The 22,648-nt window shown below is 42.3% G+C and overlaps 2 protein-coding genes across 2 annotated transcripts; both read left to right on the top strand.

Moving 5' to 3' along the window:
• Positions 1–2,421: 2,421 nt before the first annotated feature.
• Positions 2,422–14,600, top strand: LOC135700492 (proton channel OtopLc-like). Its single transcript, XM_065221025.1, has 4 exons — positions 2,422–2,638; positions 12,239–13,674; positions 13,732–14,163; positions 14,235–14,600. The coding sequence occupies exons 1-4, from the start codon at positions 2,480–2,482 to the stop codon at positions 14,374–14,376; spliced, it is 2,169 nt and encodes a 722-aa protein (XP_065077097.1). The 5' UTR covers positions 2,422–2,479; the 3' UTR covers positions 14,377–14,600.
• A 5,579-nt stretch (positions 14,601–20,179) lies between these two features.
• On the top strand, positions 20,180–21,497 carry LOC135700482 (golgin subfamily A member 6-like protein 4). The gene is made up of 2 exons (XM_065221001.1): positions 20,180–21,197; positions 21,271–21,497. Exons 1-2 carry the CDS (start codon positions 20,180–20,182, stop codon positions 21,495–21,497), a joined length of 1,245 nt encoding a protein of 414 aa, XP_065077073.1.
• Positions 21,498–22,648: the final 1,151 nt, after the last annotated feature.

Genomic DNA, 22,648 nt, shown 5'->3' on the forward strand with positions numbered 1-22,648 from the left:
ATTTATTTAAAAACTGACTTTCTCCGAAAAAATATTCAGACCATACCAGATACATCTGCAGTTTATATGTTTCGTCAATATTGATTGCTGGCAATTATTTCATCGATTCTTAGCTGAAGTGAACACGTAACATGCATTATTTATGGAAAGTTAAACCAATTTACCTGAAGTATAGAGTAACATCCTAGTTGTTTTGCGGTGTTGCATCTGACGTATATAGTTAACATAAAATAGAACTGGCCACAGCGAGGGCCATAGCCAAGCAGCAATCACTTATCATTGATCCAACCTTGTCAAAAAAAAATCACAGCTGGCAAAGTTTGGTGTCTACTAGATTCACACAAAAATATAATTTACTCCTAATATCATTACTAACCAAGCTATTAACACGTAATTTTAAGCGCCCAAGTCCATTGAAATTTTTATAAAGCAAACATTTTTCGCTACGTACGCAGTACTCCGCTACGTACGAAGTATTCCTGCTTCACTCGGACATGGAGCATAAGGCTAGCTTTTTTCAAGGCCTTAAAGTTGTTTAGTTCACTAGACTTGAAGTGAACTAAATAAAAATCATTAGAAATCCCGTTGCGCGAATCGCCAGGGCGGGATTTCATTTTCATTTTGATTACTTGGAGTGGCACAACTCTAAGTATTTTTGCCAGTTCATCTTTGATCTGATCCAGGGGTTCACCACTGGGCAGTCCTTTCATGACAACCTTGATCACACGTTCAGTTTTGGTGTCGTAAGTAAAAAAAATATGCTGCTTCTCAGTAAGATACTTGAGAAGACGTTTGAATCCGTTCAAGGTTTCATTCAATACCCGGCTTAAATTTCACGAAGTTCAAAAGTTCCGTGCAAAGAGCATGGCAATCGGAAGTGGATACAACAATAAGGGGAATTAAGCTGGGAATGTTTAATGGAATTTTGCCTGGATGCTGGATCATTCTCATCATCCGCAAGCATATCAAATTGATTGCTCAATTGAATTTCATCAGAAGGGGGATCAAAAGATTGCGCAAAATCTGTTTATTAAGCTGTGGCTATCAAAAGTCGATGAAGAGAATCGATTACAGTTACTTGCACCCCTTTCCTTATAACCGCCTCAATTATACAAAATTAAGCTCTTTATATTTGGCGTACAGTCGACTTCACGCATTTGGCTACCCCGTTTTAAAAGTCGATACAACGGAATAATCACCTTCACGGCATTTGAAAAAAATTTGATATCAACAAGATAACCTCTTCTTCTTCGTGGCTTAGCGCTTTTACCAGTGTTTATTCTTTCTCTCAACTTAGTGTTCTTTGAAGCAGTTATACGATTATTAATTGAGAGATTTATATGCCACCTAATGCATGAATTTGTATTATGAGGGCGATTCATTTAGTACTTCACGCTAAATTGAAAAAAAAATCATTTTCCCCACCTCCCTTTCCTCAGGTTTTTTTTTCTTTACTTAATACATTGCTTTCACAAATTCTGAAGCGCCTATCTAATCTTAAACCATGACATACTTAATGGATGCCCCCTTATGTGATAAGCACAATGATACTCTACCCAGCAATAAAATAATTTTAATATCACATCAAAGTGGATGCACTTCAATCGTGTCGAAAATATGGTGTAATATTATTTGGCAAAAAGGACTAAATTATCATTAATACAGTGCATGAACTGAGATTACGCTGCTTTTATTGCATTGTTGTTGTTGTGGCCATAAAAGTTGCATGAGATTTTCGACATGATTGAAGTGCATCCTCTTGGATTTAATATTAAAATTATGTTTTTGCTGTGCATGCCCAGGAAAGTCGAGAACATGTTCAACCCTAAAGATCTTCTAGACCACCAAACCGGGAATCAATCCTGCCGCCTCCGGCGGAAAAATCTTCACGTGCAGCATTATAACTTGAAATTCTCATCTCAACGGATAACGCGTAATTCCTCGGAATTCAAAATCAATTGACTCTAATGCCAATGCATTCGCGTGACATTGTCCGTGTGTCACGTGTTGATTATCCTCTGCTTCCTGTTGGATCGTGCCAAATTGACTCATCAGATATTCGTAAACACCCTCCTCGACGGCATACAGACAGCAGACAGCAGACCACCAACCACATTACTTCGTCAAAGCACCTTTACACAGGTCGCTCGATGGAACGACAACAACGACGATATCTGTCATCCGAAATCAAAACGCCGAAAGCTTATCAATCGTTGGATATCCGTCTCGAGCCTGCTGCCACTTATCATTGATTTCGTTGTAATTCTATGGAAAGACAATAAATTTTCTCCGTTTCATTAGGCGCCTCTCTGTGCTACTGGATACCTGTCGTATCGTCGGATTTTGCACTTCCAGTTCCTCAGTCTTCGTTCGGATATCGTCGCGGACGCGTTGCTTTTTATCTTTTCGTTTATAGTGGTTTGATTGTTTCCGTGACGTTAATCATTAAGCTGCGTAATCCGGTGTAAAGTGTCGAAAGATGCCTATCGAAGGCGATCAGGAGCCTGCTGGGCCGGCGGCGAGTTCACCGGTCATTCCAACAGTAGTCATAGAGCCTGCAGATGATCTAGTAGCCACAACGGCATCCAAACGCATCACTCTGTATCCAACGTTAGACATCGAGGATGAGAAGCCCACGGTAGGTGAAAGGGTGGATTAGTTTTGCATAATTTATGACCAGTGATAGTGGAAATTCCCACTGGAAATATGTTTGCTCTGATCGGAAAGCTTTTTTTTTTTCATTATTATTTGTCACTGATTTGCCATACCTAAATGAAGCAAGAGTCCAAGAGACATCGAACACCTGTTCGGGTTTCCTCCTCTGTGTGCTTCATCAAATGGGCGATGGGGCCAAATTAGTGATTGAAGTTCCGGTGCGATGAGCCGGATTTTAACGCTCGAATAGTTACTTTGCATTTACCATGTAGCGCCGATACACGATGGGCAAAGGTTGTCATTTTCCCCGCAAAATCATAGCGGAAATGCAACTGAAACAAGAGGGAACATTACTTCCAGTGGGGGACTGCTTTCAAAGGAGCTCCTTTTGCTGGTGTGTCTTTTGCTCATTTGGATGAGCGATTATGAAGTTATGGTCATGTTGGGAATGTCTAGAGTCGGTGGAGATTTGGATATGCCTGCAATCGTAAATATAGGCACAAGGTATTCTTCGGTGGAACCTTTCAAGTATAACTTTTTGTTTTGGGTGTTTGATGAAATGGTATGCATATTTTTTGAAACTTCGGATTAGCAGAGTACAAGAAACCATATTAGGAAGCCTGTGGATTTTGAATGTTGTCTTCATTGGTTATGCATCACTTCCTCGCAACTCGGTGATCTCGACCTCACAGTGAAAACATTTCGACAGTGAGCATGCATAAGGGCGTAAACGCGATGATCGATTCTCTTCGTCGATTTTCTCTTTTGTTAATAACTCGCTAGAATTAACGTTTCTCGGTGCATTTGCTGTTGCTTTTGATAACCAATACAACCTGTTACAACTCTGCATTGAACAAATTCTAGAAAATTGTCTCGCTTAGCTGTGGCAATGCAAAGAGAAAATCGATTTGGTTGTTGAAAAGTAAGAAAACTGAGTTTTGTACTCACAAATCTTTCGTGACCGGCCATATTCATTATTCAATTAATCATTTTGTCAAGCTTCTGCCTTCATGTTGCATCAGATGTCACTGCTGTTTTTTGCGGTGACATCTATCGAAAACTACTCATAATCTGTTTTCGTTAATTGCTCACAGAGGACAGTGCAGTGCAAAACATGGCTGGTACCTCTATATATGCATTTAGATTAATATTCGAAGTCCCTCCTTTTTTACACATTCTGTACGCAAAATAGCTCACCCCCCCCCCCCACAGAATTTCCCGCCGATTTTTATGTATGGGGCAGGGCAGAAAGTATCTTTTGTGCAGAATAAGTAAAAAAGTAGAGACTTCAAATGATAAACTAAATGCATATACCTATAGAGGTGACAGGCATGTTTTGTAGTGACTCTTTTTTGTTATCTGTGAAAGAGAAATCACAAATCGAGTATCATCAAAATACATGGCATGTTGAGAGATTGAGCTCGTGAGAAAGAATTTTCTCTCTCAAATTTGTATTTTTTTTGGCTCTCTGGTAGTAAAGCAGGTAAAACTGTATGGGGAAAAATCATTTTTATTAATTGTAACTTGTTTAACAATAATTTCCGGGAAAAAAACTAAACGACAAAGTCCCTGAATAATTTATTTAGGTTGTCGTTCACTTTTTTGACCTGAATATGCACCGAAAGCGAATTATTCGCACTTATCTCAAATTCCATATGGGCATTTTTATCACTTCCTACTAGCGGAACAGAACCATCTCTGTGCAAATTATGATATGATTAATTGACCAGTTATTTTTGTTTTGCGAAATAGCTTGGATGAGTTTTGTTAACCGTACCGTTGGATGCCTGATTTTTTGTACGTGGAGGCATTTAGGTACATTTGTTATCCTTTCCAAAAACTTAAAATAAATTAGACAGCAACCAAGAAACCAATAGGCTAACAGTGCACGGCATAAAAAGATCTACCTATGTCGAATGTAAAAACGCATATAAAACTCATTTATTTTCCAAAAAGTCTGTTGATTTATGATTTATGTTTTCGATACATAAATAACAAAACTTTATGTTTCGTCCAGTGGTTGATCAGGACCCTACGTTATGATTTTTTGGCGGTTCGATGGATTTACTCCAAACAGGGTGACGGCAACGGATACTCGATAATCTGGATGAAATAGGACGAAGTAAATGCAACCGGTAGAAACTAACAATTTTAAATTTGCTCACTACTTGACTAGCCTATTGGTCCTAAGCAAATCGATTAACGTCCATCATCATCATCATCATCATCATCAACGTACCCCATTCTAGTCGAAATTTTAGTGCTACACTATGTTTGTTTTGATTCGCTATGACAGTTGTGATGCAACACTTAATGGCTTTAGCAGCAACTTGCATACAAGTTGTAACATGTTATAACGGTTGTCAACTAATTGCAACACAGAAACCACCATCAAGAGAGCGTTATAACATGTTACAACTCTGTAGTCTGAACAAGGCATTATTCTACTGCTGCATGGGAATTGTATTGATCTGCGAGATCTAAGAAGAAGAGTTAACAATTGGCTTCTTCCTCTTTTATTTCTATCTCTATCTCTATCTTTATCTATTTCTATCTCTATCTTACGCACATGAAATCGGCCAATCAGGAGCTGGTTCATATTTTCGCCCCGTATTGTCACCTCTTCTCTTAGTGCGAGATTTGCTCTTCATTTGACAGTTGAGACAGAGCCGAGTGCAAACTATACAAAATAAAAACAAAGTATATAAATAGAAACAAAATGAAAACAGTGAAACGCAACATACCTTGTTGTCCTCTGCTGTCCGAAGAAGTCGTCTCCACTCTACTCGATCCATGGCCACACTTCGCCAGCCTCGTAGTCTGCGAAGGGTCCGCAAGTCACCTTCTACTTGGTCGATCCACCTTGCCCGCTGCGCGCCTCTTCTTCTTGTTCCTGTTGGGTCGCTTTCTAGAACCATTTTCACTGGGTCGTCGTGCGGCATTCTTACGACGTGCCCAGCCCACCGTAGTCGCCCAATTTTTGCAATGTGGACGATGGATGGTTCTCCCAGCAGCTGGTGTAATTCGTGGTTCATTCGCCTCCTCCACGTTCCGTCATCCATCTGCACTCCACCGTAGATGGTACGCAACACCTTCCGTTCGAAAACACCAAGGGCGCGTTGGTCCTCCACGAGCATAGTCCAGGTCTCGTGGCCGTAGAGGACCTCCGGTCTAAACAGCGTCTTGTAGACAGTCAACTTCGTGCGGCGGCGAATTTTATTCGACCGGAGCGTCCTCCGGAGTCCAAAGTAGGCACGATTCCCTGCCATAATGCGTCTTTGAATTTCTCTGCTGGTATCATTTTCTTCGGTCACCAGTGAGCTCAAATACACGAACTCATCGACCACCTCGATTTCGTCACCGTCAATCTGAACTCGGGGTGGGAGGCTAACATTGTCTTCCCTAGAACCTCTTCCTTTCATGTATTTTGTCTTCGATGCGTTGATGACAAGTCCAATCCGCCTAGCTTCAGCCTTCAGTCTGATGTACGTTTCCGCCATCATCTCAAAGTTCCGTGCCATAATGTCAATGTCATCGGCGAAGCCAATTAGCTGGATGGACTTCCTGAAGATCGTGCCACTCGTGTCTATCCCAGCTCTTCTGATCACACCTTCTAACGCGATGTTGAAGAGCAGAGACGAAAATCCATCACCTTGCCGTAACTCCTTTCGAGATTCAAAGGGACTCGAGAGTGTCCCCGATACTCGAACAACGCACATCACTCGTTCCATCATCGCCTTGACCAATCGCGTCAGTTTGTCCGGAAATCCGTACTCGTGCATAATCTGCCATAGCTGATCTCGATCGATTGTGTCGTATGCGGATTCGAAATCGATGAACAAATGATGTGTGCGCGAGTTGTATTCGCGGCATTTCTGCAGAGCCTGCCGAATCGCGAAACTTTGGTCCGTGGTAGCGTGGGCACTCCTGAATCCCGCCTGGTATTGCCCCACGAACTCTCTTGAAAATGGAGACAGACGGCGGCATAGATTTTGGGAGAGTACCTTGTAGGCGGCGCTCAGTAGTGTGATCGCGCGGTAGTTGCAGCAATCCAACTTGTCGCCCTTTTTGTAGATTGGGCATACGACACCTTCCATCCACTCCTCCGGTAATATCTCCTCCTCCCAAATCTTGGAAATTACCCAGTGCAGCACTCTAGCCAATGCTTCACCACCGTATTTTAATAGCTCACTTGGTAGTTGATCTACACCAGTTGCTCCGACCGATCTCCTCCTCAAATTCTTGAAGATCAGGGGCCGGTAGCCTGTCGTCTTCTGCGCGTGCTCCAAGGTCTGTTGCCGTGCCACCTTCGTTTTCTGCTGCTTCACCGTTGAGGTGCTCGTCATAGTACTGCTTCCACCTCTCAATCACCTCACACTCGTTCGTGAGAAGGTTACCGTCCAAGTCCTTGCACATATCGGCTTGCGGCACGTAGCCTTTGCGCGAACTATTTAGCTTCTCCTAGAACTTCGGTGTGTCGTTTACGCGGTACAGATTTTCCATCGTCTCGCGATCTCGGTCTTCCTGCTGACGCTGCTTCCTTCGGAAAACCGAGTTTTGTCTGTTCCGCGCTTGTCTGTATCGCTCCACATTCAATCTCGTGCGGTGTTGCAGCATTCTCGCCCGTGCTGCATTCTTCTCCTCTACTAACAGTTTGCATTCGCCGTCAAGCCAGTCATTTTTTCGGTCCGGGATTGCAGTACCTAGTGCCGCTGCAGCAGTACTACCTATGGCTGAACGGATGTCCCTCCAGCCATCTTCAAGAGACGCTGCCCTTCCGTGGGTAGTGCAACTTCCAGCTGCTGCGCGTAGTCCTGGACAACTCCGGCGTCCCGTAGTTGCTCAATATTGGGTCGCGGCGTTCGACTTTGACGTGTGTTATGCACCGTTGAAAGTTTTGAGCGCATGCATACTGCAACTAGGTAGTGGTCCGAATCTATGTTCGCACTGCGGTACGTGCGGACGTTGATAATGTCGGAGAAGAATTTCTCGTCGATTAGAACGTGATCGATTTGGTTTTCTGTGTGTTGGTCAGGTGATCTCCAGGTGGCTTTGAGAATATCCTTGCGGGGAAAAAGGTACTTAGAACTACCATACCCCGAGAGGCTGCAAAGTTCACGCATCGTTGGCCGTTGTCGTTCGATACGGCATGCAGGCTGTTTGGCCCGATTGCAGGTCTAAACATTGCCTCCCGTCCTACCTGAGCGTTCATGTCGCCGACAACGATTTTGACGTCCCGTTGCAAACAGCCATCGTACACCTGCTCCAGCTGCACCGATTTGGCCACATCCAGCAATTTTGCCAACTTGGCTTGTGAGAACGTCGGATTCTCTTGCTGTGCAAGCAAAATTTTGACACGCTGCTCCTCTTGCCTGGACGTCATTTTGAAAACTGGAGAGCAAACGGTGAAAACTCACCATAGCAACCATTGTATATACACTCAACTTCCAAATGCAGCATTTCAGGTTTTATTTAATGCATTTTTAACAGAAATACACCAATTTGAAGTTATCCAATTTTGCGCGTTCCAGACTTTACAATAGACTGATGCAAAATTTGACTTTTTCACTCCACAGTGCTTAAATGGTTTCAAATCTGGTCCTGATTAGTCTCTCAAAGATACAAATCATTTGGTTAGAAACAGACTTCGCACAAGCCATTTGAAGTTTACATGTAAATTACTATGGGAAATCTCAACTTTTTGTTCATTGCCTTCTAGTCTTTTTCCATATTGAGCTGCGAATTAGTTCGATAGCAATTCTTATAGAAAATTTTCTCAGCTACAACTTAGCTCAAAAACATTTCTATGTAAAATGAGACAGGAAAAAGTTATTAATTATTTAAGAGATTGGTAAACTTATGACATGATCAAGCAACACTGTATTTTGCAGTGTGACATAGTAGCCATGATTTTTGTGTCCTATTCAACGCCCCAGAAACACCAATGTTGCCTGCTGAGCAGTTGATTGAGCATGATCATAAGACATCAGCGTGGTCTTCAGCAAAGTTGTAGCTGGAAAAATTTCCTACAAGTACAGTTGAAAGTTTTTGAAGCAGACATGAACAAAAATCATGGTTTTACCATAGTAATTCCCATACAAACTTCAAATGGTTTGTGTCATCTCAGCTTTTCACAAAATGGGTTCAAATTTTGAGAGGTTAGTCAGGATCCGATTTAGAATCGTTTAAGTATTGTGGAGCGAAAATTTAAAATTTTGCATCACTCTACTTTACATGTTCAGGTGTAAATTGAAAAATCGGTAAATTTGAAATGAAAGTTAAAAAAAAAAAGGTAAATAGTACCACTGAACTGTCAAGAAATTCATCCGGTTGAGGTTGGCCACTAACGATGCAAATCCTTTTTTTATCTAATTCGTTTATTTGTAAGACTCAATCGCGTTAGCTTTACGGAGCCGATAATTCATTGTTCTTTGTTTGTAACAAAATTACTTAATTCTATGTCTAGTAGAAGTTGGGCCGAATACTCTCGGCTTACTCGAGGTTAGAAGGGTGCATTATCGAAGGATAGGAAAAGGGAAGGAGCTTGGGGGTCGGGTTTCGTTGTCTCATCAGAGCGATGTCGTCAGTATGAACGGTAGTGTGGATCTTTCGACCAGCACACCCATCTGCTCCCTTACCTTTGAAAGGAATTAAGATGACTGGAGGAACCTACCTGGTTTCCTCGACCGAATAGCCTCAATCGAACTGAGACAATCCGAGAAGATGAAGTAATGGTCTGCGGGCATGTTGGACATCATCCCCAATGCGAAGTTAATTGCTGCCAGCTCAGCAACATAAACGGAGCAAGGTTCCTGAAGTTTGCGAATGACGCTAGAGTTTTCAATGAAGACACCGAAGCCAGTGGATCCATTGAGACGTGACCCGTCTGTAAAATATCTTTTCACGCAATTGACGTGTTGGTACTTTTCAGTAAAAATACGCGGGATAATAATAGGTCGAAGTTGATCTGGAATCCCATGAATCATTTGTTTCATGGACAGATCATATTAGCAAAGTAAAATTTTTGGCCCAGGATTTGTCCAAAGTCCATTTTTACGTAAGTTTCATCGTCCATCAAAATGTGAGTGTGCAGAATTTTTTCACGTCAATCACGTTCGACAACGACAACTAGAGGCGCTACATTTTTTCTTCTTTATTTAGGAGATTTTTAGCCGTAGGCTAGTTCATCTCAGGCGCTACAGTAATTAAAAATAGCGGCCAAATACTAACTGAAACAGACTTTAGTTATTTTATAAAGCGTTATGAGGTCTCCCGGATGAGCACCCCACCATGTGCCGCAAATCGAACGCAGAAAGTTGATCTTCTGTTGACATTTTTGCTTCAAATACGTAATATGGGTATTCCAAGTTCACTTTGAAGACCCCAAGGTACTAGAAAAAACAATGATTGAGTAATGTTTCTGCCCAAAAGATTAAGCTGCATTTGGGCTGGGTACCGATTTCGAATGATTTTCGTCTATGTACCAACATTAAAAATCCGATTGTAAAATTTGATCGAAATGTTCACGGTTTGCTTCACTGCTAAAGCTTGCTTCATTTAGAATTGGAACAAACTTTTGCTCATATTGTGGTGCTCCTGGTGGACGGATTTGAAAGTTCTTGGCGCCCACGTGTCGGGAATTTTGTCAGCTTCACGTATGTATTTTTGACATTCCGCAAATCGACTGTACTTTGTAAACAATCAACATGGAAGCCGAAAGAAGGGAAAAAATTGTGCACAGTTATTTGGAAAATCCATTGTGGTCTGCATCTAGGCTAGCTAAACAGCTGAAATTGCCCAGAAATACCGTATAACGCGTTATTAAACGGTATAAGGAAACATTGACGACGATTCGGAAGCCTCAAGCCAATCGTCGGAGTGGAACTGTCGACCGGAAACTGCGTAGTAAGATTTTGAAGACGATTAAGAGGAATCCCAATCTGTCGGACCGTGATTTGGCCAGAAATTTCGGTGCTGCCCTTAGTAGCGTGAGGAGAACTCGACTCCGGGAAGGAATCAAGTCGTATCGAGCTAGCAAACAGCCAAATCGGACCATAAAACAGAATAGTGTGGCCAAAATCCGTGCGCGGAAGCTATACGACCAGGTGCTGACCAAGTTCGACGGGTGTCTTCTGATGGACGATGAAACCTATGTCAAGGCTGACTTCGGGCAAATCCCAGGTCAAAAATTTTACTTGGCAACGGCTCGGGGGGATGTTCCAGCCAAATTTAAATTGATTTTTGCCGACAAATTTGCACGAAAATTTATGATTTGGCAGGGCATTTGCAGCTGTGGCAAAAAAAACGAAAGTTTTCGTTACAAATAAGACAATCCTAAGACAATGACGTCGGAACTATACCAAAAAGAGTGTCTCCAAAAACGAATTTTGCCGTTCATTCGATCTCACGACCATCCCGTAATGTTTTGGCCAGATTTGGCAAGCTGTCATTACAGCAAAGTCGTTCAAGAATGGTATGCAGAGAAAGGGGTCCAGTTTGTTCCGAAAAATCTTAACCCACCCAACTGCCCCCAGTTCCGCCCTATTGAGAAATACTGGGCAATCATGAAGAGGAGACTCAAGGCAAACGATGGACGAAGAAAGTGTGCGCCGCCTAATGAGCCGTGTTACAGGAAAAATTCGAGAATTCCTTCGAAACCGTGACGAATAATTTTATCCGTAATTTTTCTTAAAAGTATGAAGAAAACGCTACATTTGTATGAAAAAAGATCTTGAATTCAATAATAAATAACTGAAATACAGGCTATTGTTTTTGTTCCAATTCTATCTGAAGCAAGCTTTAGACCGTATTTTTCATGAGTGCTTCTTGTTACAATGAGAATAATCAAAATGTGCTGTCTATGAGCAATACCTTAAATAAATCAGAATAAAAGCCAAACAAGAAGAATATATTGAAATCCTTGAAGAATACTTATGATAAAAATCACGGGATCAATTTCTACTTCCAGATATCGGAGATTTATAAATTTAATTCTCGGGATTTGGAAATCGCAGTATTGGTTAAAATCCCGGGATTTTTTATCCCAGGAAATCCCGGGATGGAAGTTTTAAATTTTTCCAGCAGTTCAATCAGATGGAATTTTTAGTATTTCTTTCAAGCTCTTAGCAAACCTTCGGGTACCTCGTTGATATTCGCCTGAAATTTATTGCAACTTTCTGATACCCTAAATGCTTTATCGACGTTCTTTTTCTGGCTTCCAAAACTTCATGGTACGCGGGATGTGGCTGAAGAACCGGTTCTCTAACGATTTGATATGCATTCTATATCTGAGATTTGCTGCTTCAATGATTTCCCAGCTGCTACAATTTCTGCAAATCGAATATTCATCATATCAGCAAACGCCTCTGGATAGGTACGAATTGATACAAATGTTACAATCAATCAAAATTTCAACACATACTGTCTGTTTCTGGATTCCGAATTATCTGAAGATAAACCCAAATCCCCACGGAAAGAGACATACGTCGCAAAAAGACGTCACCGAACTTACTTACTAAAGACTACCGAGATTAATTCAGCCAGCTTAGACTAAATTTCCGTTATCTGTCATCTTTCCGAACAGTTCGTTCCTGCTATTCCAGCGACAGCTCCACCGGAACGCGATATGGCTGTTGGCGACACCTTCGATTCTACTCACACACCGATGACATCGTTTCGAAAACGACCCATCTCGGTCATATCCACCAGCAAGCCTCCAGTGATGCAACGAGCGATTTCATATCAACCTTCGATCGGAGGTCACTCACATCGATCACATGGAACGGCGGCGGCCAGCGAACACCTGATCCCTCCCCCGTCGTCGGCGGAGGAAAAGAAGAAGTTTACTCTTCGGTACTTGGCCGTTGTGACGGCGTTGAGCTATATGTTGTTCCTGATAGTGTTTGGTCTGATTGCCTTCGTGACCGATGCAGTGGAGAATAATAAACGCTACCCGTTGGCGGAGGTTTTCGGACTGTACATGGTATCGGTTGGGATTGTGTACTTTGTGTTTTTGTACATAGATATTCGACTTCACGTACACAAGACTCACAAGGCAATTGAAGAGTTGGAACGAAGACAGCAGAACTATGATGAAATGATGGCCAGGACTGCTGCGCAGTTCAATTTTGGGCCACTGGCTCTGAATCCTAATGCCCCACAGAAGAACACAGCTCACGAATGGGAGCTTCCAAGGCTAGAACCTGTTCCGCATAGCTATTGCTTTGTGAGCGGGCGGCATGGGGAGTTTATTTATCTGAAGCTGGGAGCTACTTGGTTCTGCTTTGGATTATTGATTCATTCGGTTTTGCTTCTTTCCTATCAAGGAATTTTGATGAATAGCACAGATGGAAAGTGGGCTGCATGTGCATCAAACGTCACCATTGCAATGGAAGTTCTGTTTCTGTCCTACTGCTTGTTTTTGGTTTTCTTTTTTTGGAAATATGCTAATGTTGTAATCAATCACTACCGTGGATTGGCACGGTTTGGATTAATGCATGCCATCGGCACTGCGCTGGCTTTCTGGGTTTATACGATCGTTCGAGAAACTCATGTAGCTATTAGGATCAAGCAATCCTATGATGATAACCAACAAGAGGAAGATGGTTTGCACGATGGGCTGGTGTTGTATTTTTGTCCTGGACCAGAAGAGCTGAACGACATATTGACAACATTTTCGCCTTATCTATATCCGTTCGTAATTGAGTTCAACATTCTGATCGTTGGTTTGCTGTACATGATCTATGCGAATATCAACCGCTGTCCGAAGAAACTCTCCACCAAAGGACACAGCGGACACGGACAAGGCCACGGTAGTCAGAAAAGCGTGCATACCAATGATGGTGACAGCGTGTGCTCGGATGTCCAGGAAAATACTATCGACCATGATATAGAGGTCAAGGGAAGAATGGTTGTTTACGGTGATTGTCATGCTTCAAGCCGAGGATTATTTGCTGGGCTGATTCTGGTCGTGGCTACAGTCGTCGTCATCATTTTGTTCCACATTGCCGCCAGAGATGAGTGAGTAGTTTAGTTGTTCGATTCACATACCTATTCTCATGCAATTATTGTTTTCAGCGATTATCGTGATACAGGCATCCTACTGGATTCCATATTCGAATTAGTCGTCTTAGTCATCATGACGTTCGCCGTCATACTTGCATATTTCCAAACTAGCCAACTGGACATCAATCAGCATCCCATTTCCCGCATGGACGACGTACTACTTTTCATAGCAATTCCTGCGTTCTTCTCGGAAAGCCTTTTCAGTATGCTTCCAGCCTTCGTGAACCAATCGATCCTCAACGGTTTCATCATCTTCACGCAGCTGTTGCAGATCCTGATTCAAACACCATGGATCATCGATACGCTGCGACGGTGTTCAAATACACCAGAGCTACGGAAAAGGAAACCTGGCAAAGAACTCGTCACATTCCTGACTATTGCAAATGTATCGCTTTGGATCTACTACACGTTTTCCGTCAAAACGGGTGACTTTGGCGATGAGAGGTAAGCTTGTTTTCAATTATCTTAAGGTCTTTTAAATCGAAACTTTATCCGTATTAATCGCTAATCCACAGATACGAGTTTTACGGTTACGTTCTGTGGTCAATTTTGAACCACCTTTCGCTGCCGCTGATAATGTTCTATCGGTTTCATGCTTCCGTCTGTTTGGTGGATATTTGGCAACATTCATACGAGCCGGGAGAGTTCGCTCACTGAAAGAGAATAAGACAGCTGAACTACACACCACGATATTAGATACTGGATTTCTGTCTGCTGGATCGGAGGAAAACGCACGAAATAACAGGAAGGCGATCTACGATGATAATCTACGTGTAGATAACAAACAACAGGCCATTGCGATAGGGAAGTTGATATCAAAGCCAGCTCTGCCAATGTCGTGCTGATACTGATAAATACATTACATTAGACATTAATTCATACGTAAACAGGAATGATAAATCAATATCACAGCGCCGCTTGGGAACGTTGAATGAGTTTAAACAAGAATTATGATGGGTTTGACTGGTCGTTCAATTCATTCCAATGTGATTTATCACCTGATGGTTGTGAATTGGGTAATCGGTTCAATTTTCGTAATATTAGTGCGCCGATAGCGTAGGAGGTTATTCAATTTAAAATATTTGGATAGGCGTTTGTAATCTACATCTGTATTACAAATAATTTCAACTATAGGCTCAACTAGAAATCCTTTGAACGATATAAATATAGGGGAGATATACCAGTCAGGCATGCCAAATCATTTACATTCATTTCGTGCATTCATTTACATTCATTTGCCTCTAACTTTTTTCATTAACATAATACTATGAAATGAAGTATGAAGCTTTTGTAGGTTTTAATATTAGCTTTTGAATAACTCAAATCTGTGTATCTTATGCATAATGAACCAGGGCGAACATAACTTACCTATGTTTTTCAGTGAATGTAAATTACATTCACTGAAAAATAGTAACAAGTTCTGCCCGCTCTAGTTCGTCATGCATAAGAGGTACAGATTTGAATTAACGACAAAAGTTGTAGTTAATATCAAAACCTACAAAAGTTTCATACATCATTTAACGGAATTCTATTGATGGAAAAAGTTAGGGGCAAATGAATGTAAATGAATGCACGAAATGAATGTGAATGATGTGCCATGGCTGGTAACAGTTACATTACCAGTTATGAAACGATCCAATGCTGACATTTTTTTTTTTTTTTGTTTATTAATTTATTTGATAAGGCTCAACCGAATTAACTTTACAGAGCCGAGGATTCTTGGTCACTATACAATACATCTTAAAACTATAGTCAAAAGGTACAACACAATAAACACTTTATCTTCCGCTATCCAAAAAGCCTTCTCCATCAGAACTGGAGCCGCTTCCAGTGGTATCATTGTATGGCAAATTGTTGTACGCCAACGAGGGTCAGAGCGCGTCCATTGCAGCAATGGACGCAAAACGTGGTCAGCACTCACACACTCATCACGAAACGGTTGCTTTCCAAAGTCGACGACGCATCGACCGAAAGAACTGCTGATGAAGAACAATGAGGAGGACCACACAATGGTTACTGCCGAGAAAATAGACGATCGCGCAGCACACATCGAGAGTGGCCTGCTTTTGTCGACAGCCGAGTGAACACTGAAATGCTGACATATGGAGTTTATAAAAATAAGTGCCTTAGTTGGTTCGTGAAAGCAGTATCATCTCGATAATACGACACTCTTTAATCCGGCTCTCGATAATCTAAAGATGCCGGATTAAAAAGTGCGTCACCAGTATGAAATATGATTCTTTATGGTAACTAAAGAGCTGATTATTAATTGGTTTTTTATATGAGCCCCCTTTAATCAATGACCATACTTGATATGTCAGAATGTTCACCCAATTTGGTTACATTTAGCTAAAGCCAGAGTACAAGTAAACTTGTGTTCTATCAACTTGCCATACAACTTATTATTAATTTATTTGATAAGGCTCAATCTAATTAACTTTACAGAGCTGAGGAAGTCGCTTTCAGTGGTTTCCTAACAAACTATCGTCTATTAAAGAAACGACTTCTTGACGATTTTATTCAACAGCATGCCTAATAGTATTTGTAATATTTTTAATAATATCTTCTGTTCAGGCTTTGTTCACACAAATCTGGAGAATTTATTCAACCACAACATTGAACTACTTGGTGCTATATAAGGTATGTCGAGAAGCTTTTATTCGACTTATATGGGTTTGTAACAGAGTTTTACGATAATTTTTTTATTATTATTCAGCGTTTATTAGACATGCTCTGTATACGCTTGATTCTCATGTGATACTTTAATTAGACATTATTATACATTTATTAAACGATTATTCAACTGTGGGAAAATTAAGAGGGACGAGGGGGGACAAGGAAGGGTGTGTTTCTTAAGTGATTATTTTCATTTTTTCTGACATGGCGCGAGCCACACAGATATTAGAAAATTTATTGAATACTTATACATGTCGTTGCATGGGATTCGAACCATTTACCTTCCGATCACCAGCCGCTTGCCTTGTCATCTGAGCTATCCTAGAATTCATCAAATGGGCAACTCAATAATCAATAAAAGTTTGCTTGATAGTTCCGGAGTGATTTGAGATTTGGGCGTAATTGTATTTGTAAACAAACTGGTCAATCGCCAATTTCTCGTGAATAAAAGGTCAGTTTTATAAAACAAACTATACCAAATGATAGAAGAATCGTACCTCTACCTCATAATATTATTAGTTTTCAAAATTGAGTTATTCGCTATAAATCGGCGATTGACGTGTTTGTTTACAAATACAATTACGCCCAAATCTCAAATCACTCCGGAATTAATACCTATCAGCACTCCCGATCGCAACTCTAGCTCCTTCGAAACTAGCTTGGTGACATTTATTAAATATTCCAATTATTACTTAGTAATGAATAGTGAGTCTAGCTGTGAGCAGTAGTTATTCATTATTATATTATAATATGTAATGCCGGCACCAATGGTGTAGTGGTAAGCGTGACTGCTGAGGTCGGTGGGATTTTTCTGAGGCATAAAAATCTCTGGTCACGCCTTCCTTCGGAAGGGAAGTAAAGCCGTTGGTCCCGGCCCATGTGTGTTGAATGGGTACGATATCCTACGCAGGTGTGGAAGCTGCCTTCCTGCACATTCGATTGCCGTCAATGGATGGCAATCGATGTCCGTCGGTGATTGGCACTAGATTGTGGAACAGAGACCGACGTTAAATAAAGGAAAGAAGGTTATAAAGGGCGAACACGAAATTATTGCGACACATTCAACAGAGCATAACTTTTTTACCATTGGGTAAAAATCAACCAAATTTTGCACACTTTCTCATTGATGTGTATTGTGTACATGCTGTCAAACTCGAAGTCGTGTTTTTCGATTCAACGAAAATGGAGGTGAACCAACGCGAGTTGAGAGAACAAATTCTTTCCAAACACCTGGAATTTCCTGACCTGTCGCACTGGCAGTTGGGAAAAATGTTGAACATTCACCATTCAACCGTCTCCAGAGTGTTGAAGCGGTTCCAGGAGCGGTTGACGTTGGACCACGGCAAAGGAGCTGGAAGAAAACCGGGACCGGAGAACAAAAAGACGGAGGGAAAGGTGAAGCGGATGATTAAAGCAAATCCTAACGTCTCAAGCCGTGATTTGGCTAAAAAGATCGGCATGTCACAGAGCTACGTGCAGAATGCAAAGAAGAGAGCTGGACTACATACATACAAGGTACAAAACTTCCCAAACCGTGATGAGCGGCAACAATCGACGGTTAAAACTCGGGCACGGAAGCTCTACGAGAAGATGCTGACAAAATATAGCTGCTGTGTGATGGACGACGAAACGTATATAAAAGCCGATTTTAAGCAAATTCCGGGGTTGGAGTTTTTCACCGGCAAGAGCAAGTTCGATGTGGACGACAAATTTAAGAAGAAGAAAATGTCGAAGTTCGCCTACAAATATCTCATTTGGCAGGCCATCTGCTCTTGCGGACTGAGGAGTGAGCCTTTCGTGACAAAGGGCACAGTAAATGGCGAGATCTACAAATCTGAGTGCCTCGAGAAGCGCCTTTTGCCGTTCTTGCAGCAGCACGATGAAGCTCCGCTATTTTGGTCAGAATTGGCATCATGCCACTATTCTAAAAGTGTCCTGGAGTGGTATGAGGCCAATTCTGTCCATTTTGTTCAAAAGGACATGAATCCGCCAAACTGTCCGGAGCTGCGCCCGGTGGAGCAGTACTGGGCAATAATGAAGCGGGAACTTCGGAAGAGCAAGAAGACAGTCAAAGACGAGAAGGACATGTTAAGAAAATGGAAAAAAAAAACTGAGAAACTGGTACCGGATGACACTGTAAAGACTTTGATGGAGGGCATCAAGCGAAAATGCGTTCAATTTTACACTCAAGGCTCCATCGATTAACTTTTCTTTTGATTTTTGAAGTAAATATATGTATAAAACTACCCTAAAATTTTGGTTTGATTCTAAACATTATAAGAAAATTGGCATGACATTTTCGGTGTCGCAATAATTTCGTGTTCGCCCTTTAATATGTATTTATAGCCCTAGGCCTATTCACATCCTTCGTAGGTAGTCGGTCATATGTTCTGTAAAAATTGTATTAGTATCAAGTTCTGTTGTACGTGCCATGAGTATGATATTCTTGATATTTTCGAAAGCTTTTAACCTTAATTTGCACTACTATATAATAATGCACATCACAGCTTCTTATGTTAAAATAATGAAGTTTTGTGGACTGGAATTTTTCTGAAAACCGACTGGAAAGCCAGGGAATTTTTTTTTCGCCTTTGAGTCAACACCGTGATAATCTTTTAATAATCCTACTAACCAACACCAAATAACTTATAAAAACATGACAGTACATTAAACAATCATGCACAAATTAAAAATTATACAAATATTGTAACAAACGTTTACAGTAGTAATCTAAGATGGAGAAATAAGGCTTCGGTAAAACTGTGAAACACTCTAAACTATGAATATTTTTGGAGAGGAGCGGAGTGAGTACAGACCTGAAATCGATAAATGACGCCATTTTGAAATCCAAGATGGCAGCTTCCGGTTTTTTAAAAACTACAATATGGATATTTTAAGAACGGAATCGAATCCATGTCTTCGTCAATTGACTAGGCAAACTGATATCACCGATTCGAAGGAGGTCCCTTTCATTTTCATCAATAATGTTCAATTGATTTTGATAATTTACAGCACTGATCTTGATCGCCAAAATTAACGGAATTCGAACTTTTGTCACGCTGTTTTGGCAGTTGTTTGGAATTTCTTTTAGAGTCAGACTTTCCCCAAAAAAATCAAAAAAATAGGGGGTGTTTTCGAAGATTATAGGAAAAAATGTGTGCCGGGATGTCAGGGCATGATAGCCTTTTTTTGAAGATGAGTATCAGATTGTTGACGCCTGCATCTTACGGCTAGCTCAACTCCAATTTGCAGGGTCGGCAAACCGCACTAGAAAAAACTCACCTGAATCCAACCAGCGACAAAATTCCAACCTGAAACTTTTTTTTTCGGTGCATGCAAGATTTAGAACACTAGTGTTGGTACTGCTACGAGCCATCCGCAGTCCCCTTGAACTCGTAACGGACGGACGAGCGAGGAATCTGGTAGCCCTACCGCTGCTTGTCATCGCTACAGCCGTCAGTGCAACTGTCATTCGTCGAAGATTACATGAAATCAAAAGGTGAAGATATTTTGTGAAACGTGGATCTCAATTGCATTGTATTCGATAAAACTATTATATTTTCTTGCTTAAAACTATTAAAATTTGCTTAAACACTAAACGTAAGTTAAATATAGATATTCCTACTTAAAATCTACTTAAAATAATAAATATTTGCAGCTTAAAGCGAGTGAAATCTACGCTAAAGAGGAGTGTTTTTCATTCTAACCTTAGTTGCAGCGGCAACATTCTTTAAGGTTTACGGAATATAGTGAATTTCGGTGGTTTTCGAACGATCCGGCCAAGATGCCGAAGACGAAGGCTTCCGCTCCAGCAGTGCGATGTGGCCTGTTTGAAGATCCGGACGACGAAAGTATGATCGCATGCGATTTATGCGATATGTGGTATTACTACAAGTGTGTGCATGTAGGAGATTCAGTAGCGGATCGTTCTTGGACCTGTCCAGGTTGCAGTGAAGAACTGCTTGCGGCCAGTACACCGGTTGGTCGACAAAAGAATTCCGTTTCCTCACGTCGTTCGTCGATCACGGTAAGCACCAGTGCATCAGCCCGTGCAATAAGAGCCGCTTTGGAATTGCAGCAGTTGGAGGATCGGAAGCGATTGGAGTTGCAGCGGGTTCTCGAGGAGGAAGAGCGTCGAAAGCAAGAGGCGGAATTGGAGAAAGCCCGCATCGAGCAGGAGAAGCTGCAACGTGAGATGGAGGCGCAACTCGAACGCCGTCGTTTGGACGAAGAACGTCATCAGCAAGAACAAGAAAGGCTGCAGCGCAAAAGGGAGGCAGAACTGGAGCGAAAGCGGCTGGAAAACGAACGTCGGCAGCAGGAGCAGGAGCAAGCACTAGCGAAGAAGAAACTGGACGATGAGAAATCCCGTTCTGAATTGCTCCGGAAGCTGGAGGAGAAGTATCTCGCCGAAAAGTATCGGATTTTGAACGCCCAACTGGAAGGATCAGTCCGTAGATGTAGCTCAATGAGCAGCATTAGTTTCGATCAATCGTCTGATGGAGCAAAAGCCCTTCCAGATCACCAGAGCAGAGGAACCAAGAAGATCGTCGAAAAATCGATCGTGCGCAGAATGCCAAAAACGCAGAACGGGAATGCCTGTATAGGATGCGGATTGAAGAGAAGAAACGCCGTGAAGAGTTCCGGGTTCCGGGAGTTGGAGCAGATGGGTTTTGCTGAAAAACACAAAACATTGTACGCACCTCGCGCGCAAAGGGTAAAAGACTCGGTGGACAACCTCGAAAAGGAAAACTCCAACCCACCGGAGGTACTCTCAGTTCCCCTACCGATGGAAAAATCCGGTAAGAAACGGTACACCGGGACGAAACCAAAAGCGAGCAACAAAGTGAATGAAGATGTTCCTGTTCCTGACAGAACCTCCAAGGACCGAGGACAGCGTCCGCATATCCGGGATGATGGGCCGGGGCCCTCTGACCATCGTGACCAGAGACAGCCTGATATTCCACGCAACAGGTCACCGGGTCTACCAAGGATTCCCGAAGAAAATCATCCAAATCCAGGTTCGAATGCCCCTAGGGAAGGAACACGCCCAGACCAATTACGGGCACCTACGCAACCCAATCGCGGAGCATTCGGCCTGACGAACTGCGAATGCTCTTTGGCAGGCCAGAGGTGCTGATCAACTCGCTATTGGCCAAGATCCGAAATACGCAATCCCCGAAGGAAGGAAGGTTAGACACACTTATCGCTTATGGGATGGCGGTGCAGAACTATTGCGATCACCTAGTTGCAGCAAATCTTGAAGCACATTTGGGCAATCCATCGTTGCTGCATGAGCTTGTCGAGAAGCTTCCGTCGGAGATCAAGCTCAAGTGGGTGGACTTCAAGGATCCTGTACCGGTAGTTAGTCTGGACACCTTCGGGCAGTTTATGGCGGATATAGTACGGAAAGTAAGCGAGGTAACAACGTATCGACCAGCGACTTTGGCAAAGGCACCGAAAGATGAAACGAAGAAAAGCGGGAATGCGAAGGCTCGAGGATTCGTCAATCACCACAGCGATACTCGGGCGTCAGGTGATGACCAGTTGAAGCAAACACCATCGGAAAAGGTATGTCCGATCTGCAGCAAAGTAGGCAATGGAGTGGATAGTTGCGGTAAGTTCAAAGCATTGAATTCTGATGAACGTTGGAAGATGGTGCGGCAGCACAATTTGTGCAGATCCTGTATGAGGAATCACCTTCTTTATCCCTGTCGGCGACCCAAGGATTGTACGATCGACGGGTGTCGACTACGTCACCATCCCTTGCTCCACTCTTTCCCTTCACAGTCGAAATTAGCAGCTAGCTCACAGAATTTCCACTCCGTCAGTCAGACCGTAATGTATCGCATTCTCCCTATTACGGTGCATGGTGCTTCTGGTTTCATTAACACATTTGCGTTACTCGACGAGGCTTCCGAGGTAACGATAATCGAGAAGAGTTTGGCTGACGAACTGGGTCTCAAGGGTTCACCAGATCCATTGCACCTTCGCTGGACCGGAAATGTGTCCCGAGTAGAGGAACAGTCTTGCGTGGTGAAGCTGGAGATTTCCGGAAAGCAAAAGAAACGACGTTTCAACGTGGTCAACGCACGTACTGTAGAAGAGTTAGAACTTCCTGTTCAGTCGATCAACCCTAATCAATAACTTTCCGTACCTCAAAGGTTTGAATATTGATGGATACGATGAAGCTCGTCCGCAGCTACTGATCGGCCTGGAAAACCTCTACTTGTCCACTCCGCTGAAGATTCGT

This window comes from Ochlerotatus camptorhynchus, unplaced genomic scaffold (assembly GCF_037179485.1).
Source record: "Ochlerotatus camptorhynchus isolate MF236.1 unplaced genomic scaffold, CSIRO-AGI_Acam_v1.1 ptg000137l, whole genome shotgun sequence".
NCBI classification, from domain to species: Eukaryota; Metazoa; Arthropoda; class Insecta; order Diptera; family Culicidae; genus Ochlerotatus; species Ochlerotatus camptorhynchus.

Excerpts from the sequence above, each read along its gene's own strand:
- LOC135700492 (XM_065221025.1), top strand. The coding sequence starts at position 2,480 with ATGCCTATCGAAGGCGATCAGGAGCCTGCTGGGCCGGCGGCGAGTTCA. Across the intron at positions 2,639-12,238 it reads TCGAGGATGAGAAGCCCACG|TTCGTTCCTGCTATTCCAGC; the intron begins GTAGGTGAAAGG and ends CTTTCCGAACAG. Across the intron at positions 14,164-14,234 it reads GGTGACTTTGGCGATGAGAG|ATACGAGTTTTACGGTTACG; the intron begins GTAAGCTTGTTT and ends GCTAATCCACAG.
- LOC135700482 (XM_065221001.1), top strand. The coding sequence starts at position 20,180 with ATGCCGAAGACGAAGGCTTCCGCTCCAGCAGTGCGATGTGGCCTGTTT. Across the intron at positions 21,198-21,270 it reads CCTACCGATGGAAAAATCCG|AACCTCCAAGGACCGAGGAC; the intron begins GTAAGAAACGGT and ends TGTTCCTGACAG.